Raw genomic sequence first — 20,966 nt, 5'->3', positions numbered from 1 at the left:
TATATTACATTTCTGACTGTATATTCCTATTACACACTGTAGCTTTAAGAATATCCTGCTCATTGTGTTATTGGCATAAAGTGAACACCACCAGATGCTGCCGACACAGATGTGCTGGAGTATTCAGTAGATTTTGATATAAAAAAAATGGATAGAGAATCTTATAAGTTAGTTAAAGTAAAAACTTTACAAAATAACCTCCATGGCTTGAAATTTGTTTAATTTTAAACATTAAAAAAATGACATAGTAAACAGGTAAAGAAAAAACCCTTCACAACGCTTAAGATATTTCTTGAAATCTCCCTTAATCAAAGTAAAATGCAATAGCTTAGAAAAAACAATGTAACTTTTATATTGAATGCTCACTTAAAAAAAAGCAATTTTGTGCTCAGTGGTTAGTATGAATAAATTGATGCCCTCTGCTGTTCGCAAAGGCTGTATCTCTAAAACCGACAAAATATTTAGTGATAACCCTGAGATCAATACTTAGTGCAAAAAAACAACTTTGGTTTTGACTCAGAAAAAGGCACCTCAAGTGTAGAGAATATCCAGTAACCAATAATGCATGCAATGGACATTCTCCCTATTAACAATCAACAAAATAAAATGAAAAAAACAAAACACCAAAAAGATTAATCTGTAAACAGTCACGTAGGTATGAAAACTTCATAGGTAAAAGTGCAAAAACAAGACACTTTTAAAGCATTTTTCTATTTCAGTGCATACTTGTCTTGCACCACAATATTAGCATTATAGTCCTGCAGGAGCAGACAGATGAGTGATGGGTGTCATTTCAGGACACTCCTGTGGGCAAGTGATGACAGATGGGTAGAGCAGTGATCTGGGAGCTGAGAGGACAAAAGATATAAAGCAGGACAAAGACACCAAAGGCCAAGCAGGATTAGTATTGTAGTGAAACTGCTTCGAAAAAAGCAAAAAAAAAACAAAAAAAACACACACACACAAATATAAACAGAATTCTAAGATTTCTGATAGATTTTTGACTTAACGTGATAATACCTGTGCTCCCAGCCTGGAGAGGTACCTGTTACGCAAGCCAAAAGCAGACATAGGTGCCAGTCTAGCATGCTCACCGTGCGCCACCATACTGGGTTGCATTTTAGTCCTGCAGGAATAATAATGTGGGCAAAATAAACTTCCTTTCAGCCACATTGATATAAGCATCACACTGAAAACTGAGCAAAGGAAAAGAAGCAGGAAATGCATGATAGCAGACAGAGATGCTGCAGCAATAAGAAATTAATTCAGCTGTTTCAAAAAATACTTGTAATTTATTATAAGGCCATAGTTGTTTGCAATTTTCATTCTTTCAAACATATAATAATCAGTATAAGTGCAATCATTTAAACAAATCAAGTTTATACAGCTATGTTTAATACAAATATGTTCCAAAAAGAACATTTTCACAACTGTAAAAAGTGCATCATATAAGAGCATTTAGTTTCTGAATCATGATTGGTCATATTTCTAATGTTTACTCTGAAATATATAGTTTTTATCCTTTAGTCCAACTTTTACTTGTAGAATTATGCTATTGGAGTGGTATAAACCTGTCATTGAGCCCTATGTCCTCCAACATTTAGATGCGTCTCTGCTTCAACACACCTGACTCCAGTGTGAGCTAATTAGCAGGACCCTGCAAAGCTTGACTGTATGTTAACGAGGTAGTTCAGCCATTTGATTTAGACTTAAAGGGCCACCTAAAAGTTGCAGGACACTGGACCTTAAGGAGTTTTAGAAGACTGGTTTAAGAACTTTATACATTTCCTTTCATATTAGTTTTTTTTTTTACTTCTTTAAAACTTTGATTGTAAACTCATTTAGTAAAGTGTGATTTATTGATCAAAATCTTTACTCTGAGAAGCAAAGAAAGGTGCATTAGTCCTACAGACCTTTAAATTTTAAAAGAAAATTGAAGCATTCTTTTTTAAAAGAAAATTATATCTAAAACCTATTTATGGTTCACCATTTTTATTTTGCTAATTTCAAACAGTTTATGATTTTAAATGCTGTCATAATTGCATTTGTGTATTTCTATATTTATGTATTGCTTTTACAATTTTTGTTGTAAAATTTATTTGCTTGATCATTTCAAGTGATTACTTTTGGTCCAGGCATAAGTTTTTAACCTTTATAAAGCACTTGGTCCCGCTTTCTTTTTGAAACTTGTTAAGAAGAGTTTAAATGAGCCCACTGCCCCATCAGCTGCTAACCTCCCTAAATTAAAACACAAATTTTGGAAGAAAAAAAAAAAAGGTCACCAAAATACATGCACTTATTGTGTGGAAACGTGGTGCTTATATTTAAAAAACCCATGTTTTAAAATTACAGTTTGAGAGCTTTAGGTGCCATGTCGGTTAAGGAAGCATGGTGCATACTTAAAAAAATATCAGCTTGTTATATCTTTGCAACTCTGCAGCTAAAAAGCTGTAAAATATTTTGATATTTACGCAAAACAAACCTATAAAATGAGCACATATTTAGGTAATGTTTTGTGCGTCAAAATAAAGGGCAATTGTTACAGGTAACAGTATCACTGCAGTGAATGTGTGAGACAGAAATAATTAGTTATTCTTCTTCAAATAATTAGGTCATTATATACACGTTTTCTTTAACTTAGAAATGTGTTTATGTTTCGATACAGTAATAATCTTATATCATCTTATAATTAGTGCAATGCAGATAAAAAGCATATGGGGCTAATCTCCAACTACATAACTAGAATTCCAATTGTTACAGCTTGAAGGCTTTGTTCAAATGAAGCATGGAACAATTTTGAAAAGTGCTTTGATAAAAGTTAATTACCGGAATTTAATAAACCATAAAAATAACTATAAAACATTTACACCTTTAATAAACGATTTAAATAATTTTAAAATGTCATATTCAGGATTATGTTTATAAATGCTAAAACTAAGTGCCACTTTACAGTTAAATGGATTCATAAGTGGATTATCTTTCATTATTCGATGATTCAACAGAAAATTAACGCTTATGAACTTTATAGTTCATTGAAAAGCCATTTAAAAGTTTAGGAAATAAAATAACTGAGCAATAAAGCTTAAAAAGTACCGCCTATACTCTATAGGAGATTATCTGTTGAAGAATAATGATGTATCAGATTTAGTTTGATGAAGAAAATAAGTAAAAATAACTATTATGAAAATTTGACTTAATAAGTCAAACAAGTCCCTTTGAAAACAGTAATACACACAAAGTTGACCTATACTGAAATTGAGCTGAGAAGAAAAGTGCTAAAAACCCTCTAGACTTCATTCTTCCAGACAGTTATAAAAACTTGAAGCATATTTGCACTTTAGAAACTTCATGCTGCATGTAAGAGATTACTTGTGAGTAAGAGCAGGTAGAAATCATGTCAGTAGAGGAGTAGTTATGTTCAAACAAAGATTTGTCATTTCTAAGTGTCCTTATGTCAAAACAGGTTAAAGCAATAGTCAATTCCAGACAGTCAGTTCAGGTTTCGAAGAGCCACAGATGACATCACTGGGCAGAGCCAGAACCGCAGTCGCGCCCCATTGGCCGTAGACTGAAAGCTCTGGGGTGGACAGTGCAGTCTGTTTTTCTGACGCCCAGGACCATGTGTGTTCGCTCACCACCATCATCATCTGGAAAATATCAGTCACAGCATGAATCAGAAGGTAAAAGTCAGCCTCTGGAAGTCTGATGTCAGACATGCAATAAAATTCTGGTTAGACACATTGGATTAAAAAAAATTAAAAATAGGGGATAGTACTAAGGAATAAATTAATACACCCAGAATTGCTGGTTATTATTTTCATGCAATGAATGAAAACTGAATTAGTCATGGTAACCTTTTAGAGCATACATGGTGGTTAACAGTGGCATGCATCACGTATTGTATGAAAATCTAAGAAACCTCAAAATTAGCAGCTTAGTCAGAGACAAACAACAACAACAACAAAAAGAGCCTGATCTTTACACCTTCCAAATAAGGGATGCTAAATTGTATGTGCACAAAAAATGCACAAAATAAAACGATAAAAAATTTTGTAAAATAAATCTAAAACTCAAACAAAACCCTTGAGAAAGCTGTCCTTGTCTGCAGATTGACCCCACCGCAATCCCACCCCTGTCCAAAAAGCAGCTGCAGCCAATGAACAACAGATTCACATCTAAACAGCTGGATTTACCTCCACCACCTCCTCTTAATAGCAGCTTGACCAAATCTACTGCAAAACAAAGTAGGCCCAGGACAATTTATAAAACATAGCTTTTGATTCTTGCCACGAGTAACAGATGCCCACTTTGAAAGTGCATAGTTATGATGCATTAAGCCCATAAATCAAGATTATTTTCCAAATAATTATTGTTCTAACTGGGATGACTTGATAGGGAATCAATTAGATGTTACTTAGGAAGAGGCACAAGCAAGTAAAAAGCTTAACTCTATTGGTTCATTACCATTAAGACAATCTATGCAAAAAGCCTAACCAATAGAGTTAAGCTTTTTACTTGCTTATGCCTATATATGTAAATGAATAGGGATGCAATAAAATAAGACATTACATCTTAGAATTGCATCTGATTGACAGTTTACCTATCGCTGAGGTTATGCACAGAGCAGTGTCCTTCAATAAGATTCAACTTGGCCGATTTTAAAATCTGGCTCATTAATCGACAAGAATACAAATGCTGCAAAAAGCAAAAGGAAACTTTTAAAACGCAATGATTCTGCTTCTCACACGCTGAGCTGCTTGGTGTCACCTCTCCGGTAACAGAGAATATTTAGCTCTCTCTGCATCGCCCCTCCCTGCAAATACACACTCACAACTGCTGCTAGCGTAGGCATGGAGTTGGACGGGGAGGCAGAAGGTGAGCAGTTTACTCCATGGTAAGCTGTGACAAACATCCTCATGAAAACATGCTGTTAGGGGCACATTAAGGAGAGCAGACAAGTTTTATATGCACTAGTTTTGGTGAGCATATTAGTGTTTTAGCTCTGTGAAAGTTTAAACTCTTTGTGAAATATACATAGTTTTAGAAGGAAAATATTATATTCTGTCCTACACTTCATGCTCACTTGCAAGCTGTGCAGGGGGCTCATTATTTAGCAGTTCATGTTTTCATTATATTAGTTTTTAAAAGGCTATAACGTATGTATTTAGTTGTAACCCTGTTTGGATTTCTTAGAAACTGCAGCATTTCTACTTAAATCTAGTTTATTCCCTTGTGTTCAGTGGAGGAGGCAACTTTTCACTTGCTTGCAAATATGACAAATTTCGATTTCTGAGGTGTTTTTGTGAATGAGTGTTTTAAAAATGAATCGGATACAAAGCACCTCCCATTAGCAAGTGTGTTATCACCCAAGCTGTATGCAGCTAGTTGTTTCCATTTTTAAATGCTGTAGAAGTGTAATCTAATTACTGCAATACACTAAAAGTGTATATATATGAATTTCTCAGGCAGAGGGGAACAATCAGGTGTTGAGCCACTCCATGTAGTATATTATAGGGGCACATTGTTATACCATTTCCTTTAAAGTATTAACCACTGTCAAAAAACATAATGATTGCAGTTTCTAAAACAATAATTGTGTAGGATCCAAGTTGAACATAACCACAGCACTGGTTTAGACATTAAAATCCCTATGAAATATATTATTTTAATAAAAGTTTAAAAGTTTTGGGGTTCTTTTTGTAAAAATTGTATAGCTATTAATGATGTATTGAAAAATGACTAAAACAAGGTATTTGTATTTCCTTTAGAGACCAACAAAATGTCTCATGACTCAACATCTTCAACACATCAGTAATGATAAGACTTCACTTCATACCAAAGGGGTCGAATGAATCAGCTTTCAAAAGCACAAGGTGTGTAAGGAAACCTGTTTGCCACAAGATCCTTTACATCCCCAAATCTTCACCAAAATGCCAGCAGGAGGTAACTAACACCTGACAAATAACATTATTAGTGATAAATTGAGGATGGAAATTTAATGGACCTTATGGAAACAAGCTGTTTGTGTCTGGTTTTAGAAAAAATAAAAGATATAAGGCCATGAGCATTGACATTTGTAATAAACATGCAGGATGGCTATTAGCGGGTATGCAATAACAGCCACCTAAAAGCACAATAAAGTCTAATGAGCCAACCAGTTCAATACACCATTTATAAAGGGGCGTTAAAACGTACTTCTGAGGCTTGTAAAAATGCTACTGTTCACTCAATAATCCTAAAGGTGTTATCTGACTCATGCATTAGGGTTTTTTTGTATGAATTTGCACTTTCGAATAATCAATCAATTGTCATGAAAAGATTGGTAAATCAGTTGTAGCAATCACAGAGATTGCAAGACTTTTAAATTATACTCTAATAAAATAGATCTAACTGAACTTCCTAAATGCTCTTATGAAGCTGGTTGGTCATCTGTCACTAAACCAGTATAGGTTAGTTCTTCAGTTTAAACAGTAGTTATGTGGATGGGAGAGGTGGAAGATTAAGGCTACTCACTCTGCATTTGTAGAGGTCTCCTTCTGTAGTTTAGCTCTGGCTGCAGCTGACTGGTTCAAACCTCCACCTGGAGACAAATAGAGCAAGATGCCGAGATGTGGAGAGGTAATGAGTAAAGTTATACATTTGAAAGAATCTGTTTCACTTTCTCTCTCCTCTGTGTTGCTGATATATTAAATATTTAGTTTATTCGCCTTCACAGGTTAATGATTTTGTTGATGGGGTTGCTAGTTCTCTGCGTACTGCCTTAGACAATGCAGCCCCTTTGAGAAAGAAAAACTTAAAAAATAGAAACCTGGCTCCCTAGTTTAATGCAGAGCTGCACTCTGAAGCAAAATGCTAGGAAACTGGAGAGAAAAAAATTGCACTCCACATGCCTACAGAAATCCTATCTGGTCTGGAAAAATAGTTTACTGCTGTATAAGAGGACCCTTCGTAAAGCAAGAGCAGCATATTTCTCCTCATTAATAGAGGACAATAAAAATAATCTTTTTGATACAGTTGCCAAACTCACCCAGAGCCATAGCTCTGTTGAATTGTCCATCTCACCTGCTCTTAGTCAGCTCCGGTGAAAGTCGCTAATGATATTCTCATGGCCTCAGAAAATGCACATGTATCTGTACTTGTCCTGTTACATCTCAGTGCAGCATTTTAAACAGTTGATCATCATATTCTTTTTGAAAGACTTGAATATTTTGTAAGAAAGGAAGAGCAATAGACTGGGTTGAATCTTATCTATCTGATCGATTTCAGTTTGTTCACGTTAATAAGTACCACAGGGATCAGTGCTAGGACCAATTCTCTTTATCATATATATATATGCTCCCAATCTGTAGAATTATTAGACAGCATGGGATTAATTTACACTGCTATTCTGATGATAATCAGCTATATCTGTCTATAAATCCAGATGAAGCTAACCCATTACATAGATTACAGGCATGTCTTAAAAACATAAAAACCTGGATGACGCTTAACTTTTTACTCCTGAATGCAGAAAAAAAAAAAAAAGTTATATTCTTTGGACTAGAGTCTTGGAAAAAAAAGCTGATTAGTCAGTCACTTCATTTAGATGGGATTAAACTGATCTCAGATAATAAAGTAAAAAATCTTGGTGTTGTTTTTGATCAGGACCTGTCATTTAAATCCCATATCAAAGAGGTTTCTAGAATTTCCTCCTTTCATCTGAGGAATACTGCAAAAACATTAAAATATCCTGTTCAGTGATGCTGAGAAACTAGTCCATGCATTTGTTACTTCAAGGCTGGACTATTGTAATTCTTTACTATCAGGAAGTCCACAAACTGTAGTTAAAAGCTTTCAGCTGATCCAAAATGCTGCAGCCAGAGTTCTGATGAAAATCAAAAAGAGAGATCATATCTCTCCTATCCTAGCTTCTCTTCATTGGCTTCCTGTTAAATCTAGAATAGAATTTAAAATCCTCCTTCTCACATATAAAGCCTTAAATGGCCAAGCTCCATCTTATATCAGAGATCTGATTGTTCCTTATGTTCCTAACAGAGCACTTCGCTCTCAATCTGCAGGTTTACTAGTGGTTCATAGAATTTCTAAAAGTAGAATGGGAGGCAGATCTTTTAGTTATCAGGCTCCTCTCCTGTTGATGTGCGCTCTTCATCCTCTGACATGGGAGCTGGCTCGGAACTCGTCTGCCTGGCTGTGGGTTTCCTGGATGGAACCACCTTTTACAGTTGCCTGTTGTATCTCTGCTTCTTTCTCTATGTCTGTTTCTGTCTCCTTAAACCCCAGTCTGCCTCGGCAGATGGCCGCTCACACTGAGCCTGGTTCTGCTGGAGGTTTCTTCCTGTTAAAAGGGAGTTTTTCCTCTCCACTGTCCCTACAAGCATGCTCAGTGTGACGGATTGCCTTTGAGTCAATGAGTCGATGCAATCAACTGGTTTTCCTTAGATAGAAAACTTTGAATCAATTTGACTGTATGATCTGGTGAACTGTAAAGTGCCTTGAGATGACGTGTTGTGAATTGGCGCTATATAAATAAACTGAATTGAATTCAGTCTAGATCTGTTTGCTGAAAAATGGCACTGTAAACCGTGGAAATGCCATGTGTATAAGGAGAATGAAAAGGCAAAGAGAAAACACCCAAGAGAAAAAGCAAAAACTCTAGGCTTGAAACTACCTTTAAGATAATCCACAAAATAGAGCCCCACCACTGCCATCAGAGCAACTGCAAGACAAGTAAAGAAAAAACATGTAGGGAGTAAATAAGGTTTAATGTCCAACTGGAATTTCAACTATAAAAACAGAAGACAGATTGAAAAATACTTACTGCAAATACAGGCACAGAAAAACACTTCCAACACCAGGTATCCTCTTACATCCACAATGACTCCTACTATAATCGCAATCACAGCAAGTCCTAGGTTCTGGATGGACTGCATGCTGATAGGTAATTAAAAGAGGAGATTTTGTCAAAACTTAAAAGATACAAATCATATTATTAATCCAACAAAAGAAAAATAGAAAATGTTAAACTAAAAAAGGTACCTACAAGCCATAGGCTGTTCCCAGTTGATGTTCAGGCACCACAAAGGCTACCATTGGCCACAAAGCACAGGCTAGTAGGGAGTATGAGACACCAAGCAGGGACTGGAACACCAGAGATGATTTTTACATCAGATTAATGACTGACAATTTACATAAAAAAGATAAAATAAAGCAATCACAAAGGAATTTAGCTAAATTCCATCAGTATCTTAATTAATAGTTGGAGAGTAGCTTAATTTTTTCAGACAGAGCACAGCAGGCTAACGATGCATATTAGTGGAGTTTATGAAGCATTTAATTGTGCAGTGTTAAATGTTCAAACAAAAACAACTGAAATCTAAATCTAGAGCTTTGATTAAAGCTTTGTGATTGCACCTTCAACAATTGGCTTCTACAGGAAGCCAGGAGACTTCCTGCAGAGAACGTTTTCACAGGTGCATCTCAGTCAGTTAGGATGCCATCAAAAGGATAAATGCAGTAAGTGCAACTCTTGGACTCGTTATGCAGGAAATCTTTAACATGTTTTTTGTTTATGATGATGGAATATAGCTTATAAAAAACATTTATTAGATTTTTTCTTAGCAAGTGGTGGCCTTTACCTGAAAGTCAGCTGACATGATATGGTGTTAAAAGAGAGAGAGGGGAAAAACATGCGGCAAAGGTCAATTGGCCGAGAGTCAAAAAGCCACTTAGGGGAGACGGGATGGGCCAAGGGCCTAACCTTTGTGTCACCTCCACATCGCAAAATGTTTTTTAATACAGAAATATTTGCATATTAACATGTATAACTAAGCACTGTACAGTAAATGCACACTACTTAGTTGGGGCTTCTATAGCTTGAATTATTACTTTAAAACCAAAATTATCACACATCATTATTTTTTCTCAGCCCTAAAATTGTTGGCATAGTATACTAATAGCGATTTTACAGATAACCATACAAGTCAAAAAATAAAAAAATTGTTTAAGCTCAACTTAGACTTTCCTTTTACTCCTGGTCTGAGTCTACTGAGGCAGTTTTAACTTAGTACCAAAGACTGAAAGGAAACCAGTTTGGGAACTACAGACCACAGCTCTGAAAGAGGATATTTTAATGGGATAGGATGCATGTGATAATTAGACATAGATATCTGTGGATCATGGACAGTTAATGATCCGTAAGAATCTATGCGTGTTAGCCAAAGGCCGATATTGACCACACAAATTCCCCTCCAACTGAATGCTTTATTACCGTAAATAACTTTTGGATCAAAATGAACCTAACTTGCCTACAAAATTCTGTGGAACTATGTTTGGGAAAAAAAAAAAAAAATTATAATACTTGTAAACTTATCTACTGATTTTGAACAAAAAGATTTATTTTAAAGCCATATTCCAAAGTATTTCTTAGCTATATCCTTGTTAATATTTGAACTTGCTATTGTTTGATGTTTAGTGAGTGCAGACTTCCTAATTTTGTAAGAAAATATATAAGCTGATATTGAATTCCATCCCCCTAACAACATGAACTGGCTATAAGATGGCTACTGGTTGGCTCTTTCCAAGTTGATATGGACTTGGACAATCCTCTTTTGCAGTGGACAAGCTTTGAGATGCTTCACTATTATCTGAGCTTTCAACTTTAAAAAGTGATATTTGTGTGATTGGTTGCTCTTTTGTAGAAGAACATTGTGTAAGTCAATCTATCTGGCATCCTAAGGAGAGAAACTTTCTGTTTTGCATTGAAATGTGGGGAGATTTTGGCTAAACAATATTCTCCTTTGCTCATAACAAAAATAAATATACATTTTGGTTCAATAAAGTATTTTTAAGTTAAGCTGAAAAACATCAAGGATCCCCAAAACCTATACCAAGAGACCAAATGTCTGTGGCTGACCCACTGAGATCTCCAAGGATGTTCTAAGAACAACATATCAGTCCAAAACTTAAGAGTTGAAGTGCTGAAAGTATGCTGCAAATGTCTAACTACTGGAAAAAGGGGAGAACGTGGTTCGCCACAGATGGGATCTTTAAGATGTTATTGACCAGTTAGAAACTTTAAGAAAATAATGTGAGCATGGACTGCATCTGTCTTTCTTTTCTAGCCCTAAATCTTTGAGATTGAGGTGGAAAATTAGAAAAGACAAGGAGAATTTTCCAGAAATGATTAAGGGAAGATAAATATCCTTTCAGTGGTCTTATAATAGTCCCATGACCTGTGAGTCATCATCATCAAAATAATCTTTACATTAGAATAACGACTTGCAACAAATATGCAAATTGAATTTCTTGAAAGAAAAACCAAAATATTAGATATTCTAATTCATTTAGGCCTTTTATGTTGTTTTTTACTGTATTTGTTAAACTAATAAAGTAACAGTCTGTTGCAATGATGTGATAAAATGCCCTCAAAGACTTTTTTTTAAATTTTGATGGTGGTTTATTCGCCTACCCAAAACTGTTAATGTGTGAAAAAACATCTAAGTTCACAGATAAAGAGAAATAGGCTCTAGATTACCATAGCGATCCATGGGTTCCAGAAGGTGAAGGCCAGCATCATGTGAGCGCCAAGTGTTGCGATGACTGCAGCAAAGACCCAACCTACATTCCTCCCAGTCTTATCAACAATAAAGCCGAGAATTGGAGATGCAGGTGCTGAGATGATGTATACGATACTGTAAAAGAATTTTGTTAACAGTTACTTTGAGAATTGAAAATAAACTTGCAATTACGTTAAAAAAATAAAACATAATGCAATAACATTTTTGTTTTGCCATCATTATTGCCTTGTGCAGTAATTTTTTTTTTATCAATATTTCCACTTAAATAAGGCAAGAATAAAGTCACTGCAACTAAAATATTTTTATCTGAAAATTTAAAACTTATTCAGCAAGCCTGTCATTAAAACCGTTTCCCATTATTCCCTTTCTTTTCACTTTAATGGCAATTCTGATAAGTAAAAATTAATTGTGGTTTAAATTAAGAGTATGACTGAAAATTACAATTCGAGATAAGCCTAGTTTTCTTTCTTACCATTTATTTCAATGGCCTAACCTTGAACCTCACCCTAACTCTGACCATTTCCAACACACACCTAACCCTAGACCTAACCTAAACTCAATGTAAACCTTAACCTAACCGCCCCCCAAATAGAGAACCTTTCCTCATTGGACATGTCATTAGTCCCCACAAGTAACTGCAAGTTCAAAAAATTTAGCAATTCCCAGGAAGTCCCCACATGGTAACAAAAACATGATCACACACACACACACACACACACACACATCTTTAAATGAAATATATATCTATTTTGGAAAAATATGTTATTCACCTGTTAACGGCTCTGGCTTGAGCTGGAGAGAAGTTGAACTTTTCAATAAAGAAAACCCTGAAAAACAAAGGATGAGGTGATAAGACTTGCAATAAAAGCCTTCCTGCATGTTTTATAGTTATATAAACACAAAGTTAGAATAAAGTAATTACATTTTCAATGACAATAAATTTTCTCCCATATATTACATTCTCTCTTACACAGCCTTACATTTTATACTTACACGGCCATTTGCTGCATAAGTATAAAATGTCTGCGGTGAAAACCATAGCTGCTGACAACTCATTTTTGTGCCTTTTAACTGAGGGCAAACTATTAAACTAAACCATAACTACTAAACTACGCCAAACTTATTATCAGCTTATGCCTGTCATTGTGGTGTAACCGAGTTCGTTTTTGATTTCTAAGGCCAAAAGATTTATAAAAAAAACAAGTTTTGTCAAAACTGCAACCATTTGTGTGGGTCAACCACAATAGATGGACCACAATAGAAAAATATTGATTTATAAAGAAAGAAAAAAAGACAACAGATATCAAGTGTTGTTTTTGCTGTTAAGTCTGTCTATTGACCAACATCATGATGGCATTAATACTACACCTCTGTAAAATAAAAGTGCAGACTAATTTTTTATCTTGTAAACGTAAAACTAAGGCAAAGCAATTATTCACATTTTTCCTTCAAATTTAATTTGGGGTTGAAAAGGTTGCAAGATAAAACAGCTTTGAATATATATTAGCAACATGTATAACCAAGGTGGAAACCATTAGACTGGCTGATGCAAAGAGAAAAACTCTGGATGTAGAGTCCACTAATAAATGACTTTGAATTTTTTTGTTAAAAGCAATTCCTCATACCCAACAATAAAGTTTTGTGAAAGTATACTGAGTAAATGAACAAACTATATCTATACATTTTGTCTGGAATTGGGTTGGTTTACATTAAAAAGTGTTACACAAAATTAAAAGACAACATTAAAAATCAACATGAGACAAATCATCATAATTACCAAGAATGGATAAAGGCATTCATGTAATATCTTGATTATATCATGTCAAACTAGAAAAGCACTAGACCTTCTGTGACCTACAGTACACCTAGAGCTAAAACTCACACATCTGGATCATGACTGTCTAAGGCTGAACCTGTAAAGAGTCACTGCTGCCACCCTCTGGTATAAGAGGGAACTGCTTATTTCCTCAATAAATTCATATCTCGCAATGTTTAAGTATCTTGTATCTGTATTATGATCTCGATCATCACCAAAATGTAATTAACTGTTCCTTGGCATGAGGCGCATCTCTGGTACAAATTTAATCAAAATCTGTTCTTTAATTTTGAAGTTATTCTGTACACAGACAGAAAGACAAAAAGAAAAAAAACTATCCTAAAACATAAGCTCCCTGGCAGAGGTAACTAATGAAGCACTAATAAGAAAAACTTTATTATAGTTGATGCTGGGGAAAAAATATAGTGTTTGTGTATCTTAGAGAGAAAAGATGTATAATACTTACTGGCCTTGTCCAATAAATGGGAAAATGGCAACATAGTAAAACACACAAATGATGAAGATGAGCCACAGGGCTAGGGAGAAATCTTTCACATCAGTCAGCTTTATAACCTCGCCTGAAACAGAAGATCAATATGTATATTAGTTACAAAATGTAATTTTATTGCAACAGAGAAAGCCTACATAAAGACTTGATTCAAATGCACAATTACGCAAAACCCTGGATCTAACTGGCTTTTTTTCAGGAAAGAATAAATAAGCAGATCACAACATAGACAATAGATCAATACTAATCAGTTCAGTAAAGCAGCAAACAGAGCCTGGCATTCTGTTCTAATCTGGAATGATAAAAACAAAACCAAAACTTGAAGCAGTCAGGGACAGCTTGTAGTTAAGGAGGAGCAAAGATAAGACAGAACAACATTATCAGAGCTTTACCAGTTTTCCCCTGTTCCTTGTGGAGGATCCTCTCTGCTCTTTTATCCAAAAATGCCAGCACCAAGGCACATAGTAGAGAAAAGACACAGGTTCCAGCAGCTAAAAGGAAAGAAGAAGAAGTAAATCAAAAAAAGGATTCAACATGAAATATTTAGTTTGGTTTGGTGCATTTACTGACAACTGGCTGATGGTCAGATTATCCTATTAAAGTTAAACAAACAGTGAAAAACAACCCCAAGCATTTTAAAATGAGTAAGATGAACTTCTACATGGGGGAAAGGTTAGGAGAACTGACACTTTTTACATTCCCATGAACATCCGAGATGCCAAGAAGCACTTTTAGTTCCCTTTCCTACTTCTCTCTGCGTTTGCTTGGCTGTAACCTGAGAACTGCATAGATTGGCCCAGTAAGTCAGGCACATCGTGTAATAAAGCATGTGTAACCAGAGGCTCACTTTAAACTCTTTCTTCTACTCAAGCAAAGCAGGGTGTTTATGCATAAAGTGTATTACCTACCAATCATGAGTGATATTCCAAGTGTGGTGTATCCAGGGGAGCCAACAGCAACTGCGACTTTGCTATACACCCAACCCATGATGTTCATGTTCACTGTGCTGCCCTACAGAAAGAGAAAGCACGTCTGAGCTTTTACAAATTTACACCTTCGGTAGCTGGCAAGAGATTCACACATTTAATCTGTATGACTTTACACCACGACTTTAAATACATTTAATCAGCATGTGATAAGTGAAAACACATTTGTAGGCTGCCACTTAGAAAAATCTGACATACTGGCATGCATTCAGCCCCATTTACCGGTACTTTGAAACCCCCTAATTAAAACACAGCAAAAACTGGCCTTTATGGAAGAAGTTGTTGAAAGAATGTCATCTTATTTGCGGTTAGAGAGAAACAATGCAGGGGAGACAAAAAAATCTGGGAGACGTTCTGTTTGGAGGGAAGATCATTTAACTTTGCAGCTTACAAACAAAAATCTATATGTGTAAAATTAAGACTACATCAGACTGAATGCAACGCTGCTACAATCAAACATCGTAGTGGCAAAATAAGGTGGGGACGCTTTTTTTTAATGGTCGACAGAAAGATGGAAGGGAGCCACAACAAAAACGACTGAAAGCTGCAAAAAAAAGAATGACTAAAACTTTTTGTCTCAGAAATTTTCTTTTGTCAAAATCAAGACTTCAAAAGAATATTCATAGCAACTGTATGTTCAGAGATGCTCTCCATTCAATCTGACCACATTTCAGCGGTTTTGCATAGAAAAATGTGGAAACGGTATGTGTTGCACAGTCGGTAGAATCAAACTCCAAAAGACAGCTGAGTAGCTGTCAGAAATGATTGATTCATTGAGGCTGTATACAGCAGCAAATATTTCAGAATTTCGTTTTTGAATTTTTTTCGAGAACCATGAATCATTTTCCTTTTATCTTCCAGATTTTGTGCTACCTTTTCACCAATACAGTACAGCTTACTTTCTGATTGAACCAAATGTGAAAAACAATAAATGATCCCTATAGATGTACATCTTCTTTCTTGGTGCCCATACCAATCGAGCCATGCTGAGCTGAAGGCCAAACACAAGGTTCAGCTCTTTGCCTTTGAACCAGTTCACTGCATACGTGTTCTGGGCCACAGCTAGCGACTCTCCCCCAATACTGTCAATGAAAACAGATAAATAAAACACATAAGCTCTGTTAAAGATAAAGACATGTATAAATTTGATGTAAATAACTAAAATAGAAATAATTTAGGCAATTTAAGATTAGGTGAACTTCAGATTTTAAGGGAGTTAAGGTTTATGCTGTCAATTAGTGTGGCAAATATGTAAAAAAACTGTCTGAGTAAAAAGGAGTTTGAGAAGTTAAATGTTTTACCCAAATACAAAACGCCCGACTTCCATCAGCCAAAAATGATTGGACCATGCTCCCGCTGCAAATATTACCTGTAATGACGGAGAAAAAAAAAAAGTTTAAAAAAAAGCAAACTTTGCACACACAAAAAAAAAAATTTTTTTAAAATCTACTACATTTTTTTATCTAGAGCTCAACACAAACCAACCTGTCCAATGCAGACAAAAAGTGAAAATATGATGGTTCCAAGCCTGTAAAAACAAGAAGGAAAATTAAAACTGAAACAATATGGTAACATTTTTTTGTACTTCCTACATGTTGAGAATTCAAGATGAGAATTAAGAACAAAATGGCTGCAATTTGGGCCTCTGTTATACCTGATGCCAAAAACCCTGTCAATCAGAAATCCTCCCAAGAAGCAGAGAACCACATTTGGCCAGGAGTACCAGGCATACAGCTGCATGAAACTCGCAGTGTTCAGGTTCAAATCCTGAAAACAGAAATAAGGAAAAACTGTTTCTTATTGAAAAGAAAAAAAAAACTTGAAATAAAAGGCATTTTTCTTCTAAGCTAGGGACACATTGGAAGACTTTCACAGTTGTCACAGATCTTTTTTCCCCGCGTCAGCTGAAGCTACCTGAACGCCTCAAATTGTGATAAAAAATAGTAATGCAATTTAAAATGTCATTTTGACCCACAATCATACATTTTAGGTAGGGCTGGACAATAAATTGCATTTCCAATATAATCACAATTTAACCTAACGCAATCACATTACATTTAACAAAAATAAGACAGTAAATGTGTCACTAAAGCCCTTAGGTGGCAGTAAAATATTTAGAGTGGGTTTTGCCACCACACCAAAAATAAACTAAAGAGAATTGAGGCTAGCACGCAGAACCGTGCATGCAAATGGAAGAAAACACTTTTTTAAACAAAGGTTACTGTACAGTCCTGCAACAATGGACTCTGGACAAGCAAACTTGCAAGACAATAAAAAAAACTGAAACCCTAAAAAAGGAAACATCTACCTCGATTGCAAACCTTTATAAAAAATATTTGCAGTTTAGATTTTTTTGCCAAAATTGTTGAGCCCTTATTTCAGGTTGTGAGTTTGTTGGATTTCAAAGAATGGATAACAGTCTCTTACCTCTGTTCTTACTAATAAAACGTTTTGGACTGGATGGGACGAGATATTCTATTCTATTCTGCGTGAAAAAAGTTTTATTCAGTTGTGAATTTGAGGTTGAAGGTGTTCATTAACTATATATATATATACACACATATATATATTTTTTATATAATTGATTATAGATCTGCTGCTTTTTACCTGTTTCTATCACTCTCTGATTGAATTATTTTAAGTGATAGTTTCTAAAATTATCTACGTAACTGGAGTAGGGCCACTGAAAAATGTCTTAAAAAGTTAACCGATTAAAAATATTATTTCAGTTTTATAAGGGAAAAAAGAATTCAGACTAATCTCAGAATTCTGACTTTTTTTCTCAGAGTTCTGACTTTTTTCTCAGAGTTCTGACTTTTTTTCTCAGAGTTCTGACTTTTTTCTCAGAGTTCCAACTTTTTTTTTCTCAGAGTTCTGACTTTTTTGCTCAGAATAATGAGATTAAAGTCAGACTTTAATCTCAGAATGTTAGATCTTAATGTAGATGGGCACCATGAAGGAAGATATGTGTGAGCCCTCAGCTTCACTGACATAGATGTGAGTTGATTGGGGGGGCCAGTAACACATTGGTGGAAAATGACGGAATAAGGCGACTTTTAGGGGACTTTTTACGTGTCCGAGGGGTCCCCAGCGAGCTTAATGGAGGAGCAGAAGGTGATTAAAACAAGAGAGCTAGTCTCTAAAACAGACATGTTAATGTTTGTTAGCTGTCAGAAATCAGTCAGAATTCTGAGATTAAAGTGTGCATTCTGAGATTAAAGTCCGAATTCTGAGATTAAAGTTAGAATTCTGAGAAAACACATTCGGAATTCTGACCTTTTCTCATATTATACAAAAATAAACTTTAAAAATCAGTAAACTTTTTAAATTTTTTCTGTGGCCCTAATCCTCTTCCTTAATTAGCAGTGCTGTTTTCTGTTTTTTTTTTTGTTTTGTTGTATAGTTACAAACCGTGATCAGTTCACACTACCCAACTATAAAAACCAAATCAACTACAGCATGAGGACTTTTCAGAGCGAACGGGAATCGGAGGTAATCTGGTAAAACTTGCTGTATATTCTTCCATCCCTCAGATTAAACATGGAGGTGAGCTAAAGCCTCTCTGTAGAAACAATGGAGGTATTTTGACAGTTCGGATCGGACAGCTTCATTACTACTGTAATATTTAAGTAGCAAAGAAAAGAAAATATGCAGTATGTTTGCTATGGAAGGAAAACTGACATTTCTCTACAATATCCAAGTTTGACATCAGGAGTTACCTGAATAACTTGGGTTTGGAGAGCAGCTGGATTATCATAACAGAAGTAGCTTCCTGGAATAAAAGATTAGACATGAAAAACAGCTGAATTGCAAACCCCTCTCAACTATTTACATTCTTTGTTTCCATCTCAAATATCATAAAGCGCTGTCTGGGACGCAGCTCACCGAATCCCAGGAAGCACATAAACACCAGAACCACCACCCGGTGGAGGAGGTGGCTGGGGTCGCAGATAGCAGCCATCGGCCTGCTGGCTCCGCCGGCTCCCTGTCCACCTGCGGCCGGACATTCATTCTCGTCTCCTAATAAACCCCGGCGCTCCTCAAAATCCGCCATGTTTAGCTTCTGGCTTCCCACAATAAACAGCCGAACGGAAGAAGATCATATGACCCAACCAGAGATGTCACGTGGCAGAGGATTCCTTTGGCGCGTGGACGAGGCGGGCTGTCGCGCGAGCGCGCATTGAAACGAAAGCGGATTGATACGTTAGTCTGAAATATTTGCATTAAAAAGAGAAAATAAAGTTAACATCAATAATAGTATTTCATTGAGTTTTTCCTCTTTTTTTTCATTTTTAAGCAGGAGAGTCAGTGTGTGTTTACCATCCTGGCACTGCAGCAAGGTTTTATGGATTTTTGTTAGATTATTCTGGATCAGTTCTGAGATCTAGACGACCCCAATCTATTTTTCATTCCTTAGATTTTTTATTTACACGAGTATGTTTCGAGTTCTATTTAAATTGCAGTGCTCTTTGCAACTTTATGAATATCAAAGCTGTTGTCAGGAATGTTATTATAAAACAAAACTAGACCAAGACAGTGTAATGACTGGTGACGTAAATAGGGCTCGGGATCCACGTTGCATTGTGGGACGTGGCAGCCATATTGATGGCTACGCGAACGTAAACATAGCTCTGATACAACGTTGTTGTTGAAAGTTGTGCATGCGTGTACATAGTTGTTTGTATATGCATTGCCCTGCTGGGCGGGCGATTGGTGTTCAGAGGCGTAGCCAGAAAATCTTTATAAGGGCGCCCAGGCAATAACCAATGTACACTGAGGGTTGGATGATTGTGGACGGGTACCAGAACCTCAGGGTCAATCTACCCTGTTCCAACAAGAAAATTAAAGAGCAAAACGTCCATGTTTTCTAAATAAAGACGAAATATCCTTTCCTACAGCCTTTGTTAAAAAATAGATGCATATATTGAAACATCTTCCTAGATAAAATGTATTGTTTTATACAATTCTTTCAGGTTTGAGTTCTGGGGTGAACATAATTTCCATTGTCATTAGTTACTTTCATCAATAATCATTCTGCCAAAAAATATATTTACAAGTAATATCTACATTGATTGATTATTTAATACATTTTTATTTAAATAGTTATCTATGAATAATTCTTCACTGAATACTCCTATATGACTTGCACAGAGAAATAATTTCTCTTTACCCCATATAACACAAAATGTAGTACTGAAAAGAGCATGAATTCTGTACTTATCATCTTTAATGTCAGTACATTGATGTGCTTAATTAACCACAGTGTTTTGTTGTCAAGTAAATGTTAATATATATAAAAATGTTTAGAATATTTCACTTGAGAGTATTGCTGTTGCACCATCTGTATTAGAGGGAAAAAAAAATGGTAGGGTGGCCTTTTGTGACCTAAATGATGCATATAACTAATCAGAGAAAATAGGTCAATTTTCTTCTTTTGCTCACTGTTTTGATCGAAAAACATAAGGAAATACTTACTTGGTCTAGGTTTGTTCTAGATTAAAACAGATTATATAGGTTTGAATGAACAGAAGTTCTGCACAAGCAGCTGAATATCTCCAGAGCTCTGGTACTCAGAGCAGAAAGATGATTTAAGGTCTGATGTCTGTGAAAGCTATAGGAGTACAGGGAAGCCATTGTCATCGAAGGGAAATCAGTTGAAAATAATCTGTGAATGACATGCTGCATTTACATTTTCCCAAACCATACTTCAATCTTACTTATTATTAAGGTTGATCAATGTTTCTTAATTGATATTGATCAAATTAGAGCTTTTCTTTCATTGTTATTTTAACATATGTTATATTTGTTATGGTGCATTTGTAAAAACATTTTTTTTTTCAAGTCTCATTCTTTTAAGCACATACCTAAACACAGACGACAAGTTTGTTTTGTGGGGAGTGCAAATGCAACATTAGTTTCAAGATCTTCCCCACAGACTTCCTCTGTGGCTGGTTCGATAGCCAACTACGTCATTAGTCGAGATACGTATTAGAAAAAATTTGTTGTTGTTTTAATATCGAAGGGGGTTAAGGATATTTTATAAAGTTTTCTTTATTTTCTTTTTAGCGTGTTTATCAGGG

General features: G+C 35.5%; 1 protein-coding gene across 2 annotated transcripts; it reads right to left on the bottom strand.

Moving 5' to 3' along the window:
• Window positions 1-211: 211 nt before the first annotated feature.
• Window positions 212-19,004, bottom strand: mfsd1 (major facilitator superfamily domain containing 1). Of its 2 annotated transcripts, XM_015370297.1 has the most exons (17): window positions 18,772-19,004; window positions 18,606-18,658; window positions 16,541-16,653; window positions 16,372-16,414; window positions 16,188-16,255; window positions 15,860-15,968; window positions 14,809-14,911; window positions 14,293-14,391; window positions 13,859-13,970; window positions 12,347-12,403; window positions 11,534-11,690; window positions 9,041-9,138; window positions 8,819-8,931; window positions 8,669-8,716; window positions 6,514-6,580; window positions 1,021-1,126; window positions 212-848 (listed from the first exon to the last, which is right to left on the bottom strand). In XM_015370297.1, the coding sequence occupies exons 1-17, from the start codon at window positions 18,938-18,940 to the stop codon at window positions 789-791; spliced, it is 1,575 nt and encodes a 524-aa protein (XP_015225783.1). In that variant the 5' UTR covers window positions 18,941-19,004; the 3' UTR covers window positions 212-788. The 2 variants fall into 2 exon arrangements, with proteins under 2 accessions (XP_015225783.1, XP_015225784.1); XM_015370298.1 differs by lacking the exons at window positions 212-848; window positions 1,021-1,126 and adding an exon at window positions 3,195-3,647 and having other exon boundaries at window positions 18,772-19,003.
• Window positions 19,005-20,966: the final 1,962 nt, after the last annotated feature.

Source organism: Cyprinodon variegatus, unplaced genomic scaffold, assembly GCF_000732505.1.
Source record: "Cyprinodon variegatus isolate N-32 unplaced genomic scaffold, C_variegatus-1.0 Scaffold44, whole genome shotgun sequence".
Lineage (NCBI taxonomy): Eukaryota > Metazoa > Chordata > Actinopteri > Cyprinodontiformes > Cyprinodontidae > Cyprinodon > Cyprinodon variegatus.
The sequence above is the reverse complement of the archived record's forward strand: the minus strand, read 5'-3'. Positions and strand labels throughout refer to the sequence as shown.

Excerpts from the sequence above, each read along its gene's own strand:
- mfsd1 (XM_015370297.1), bottom strand. The coding sequence starts at position 18,940 with ATGGCGGATTTTGAGGAGCGCCGGGGTTTATTAGGAGACGAGAATGAA. Across the intron at positions 14,392-14,808 it reads TGGAATATCACTCATGATTG|CTGCTGGAACCTGTGTCTTT; the intron begins GTAGGTAATACA and ends CTTTCCTTTTAG. Across the intron at positions 6,581-8,668 it reads TTTTGTGGATTATCTTAAAG|GTGGAGGTTTGAACCAGTCA; the intron begins GTAGTTTCAAGC and ends ATTTGTCTCCAG.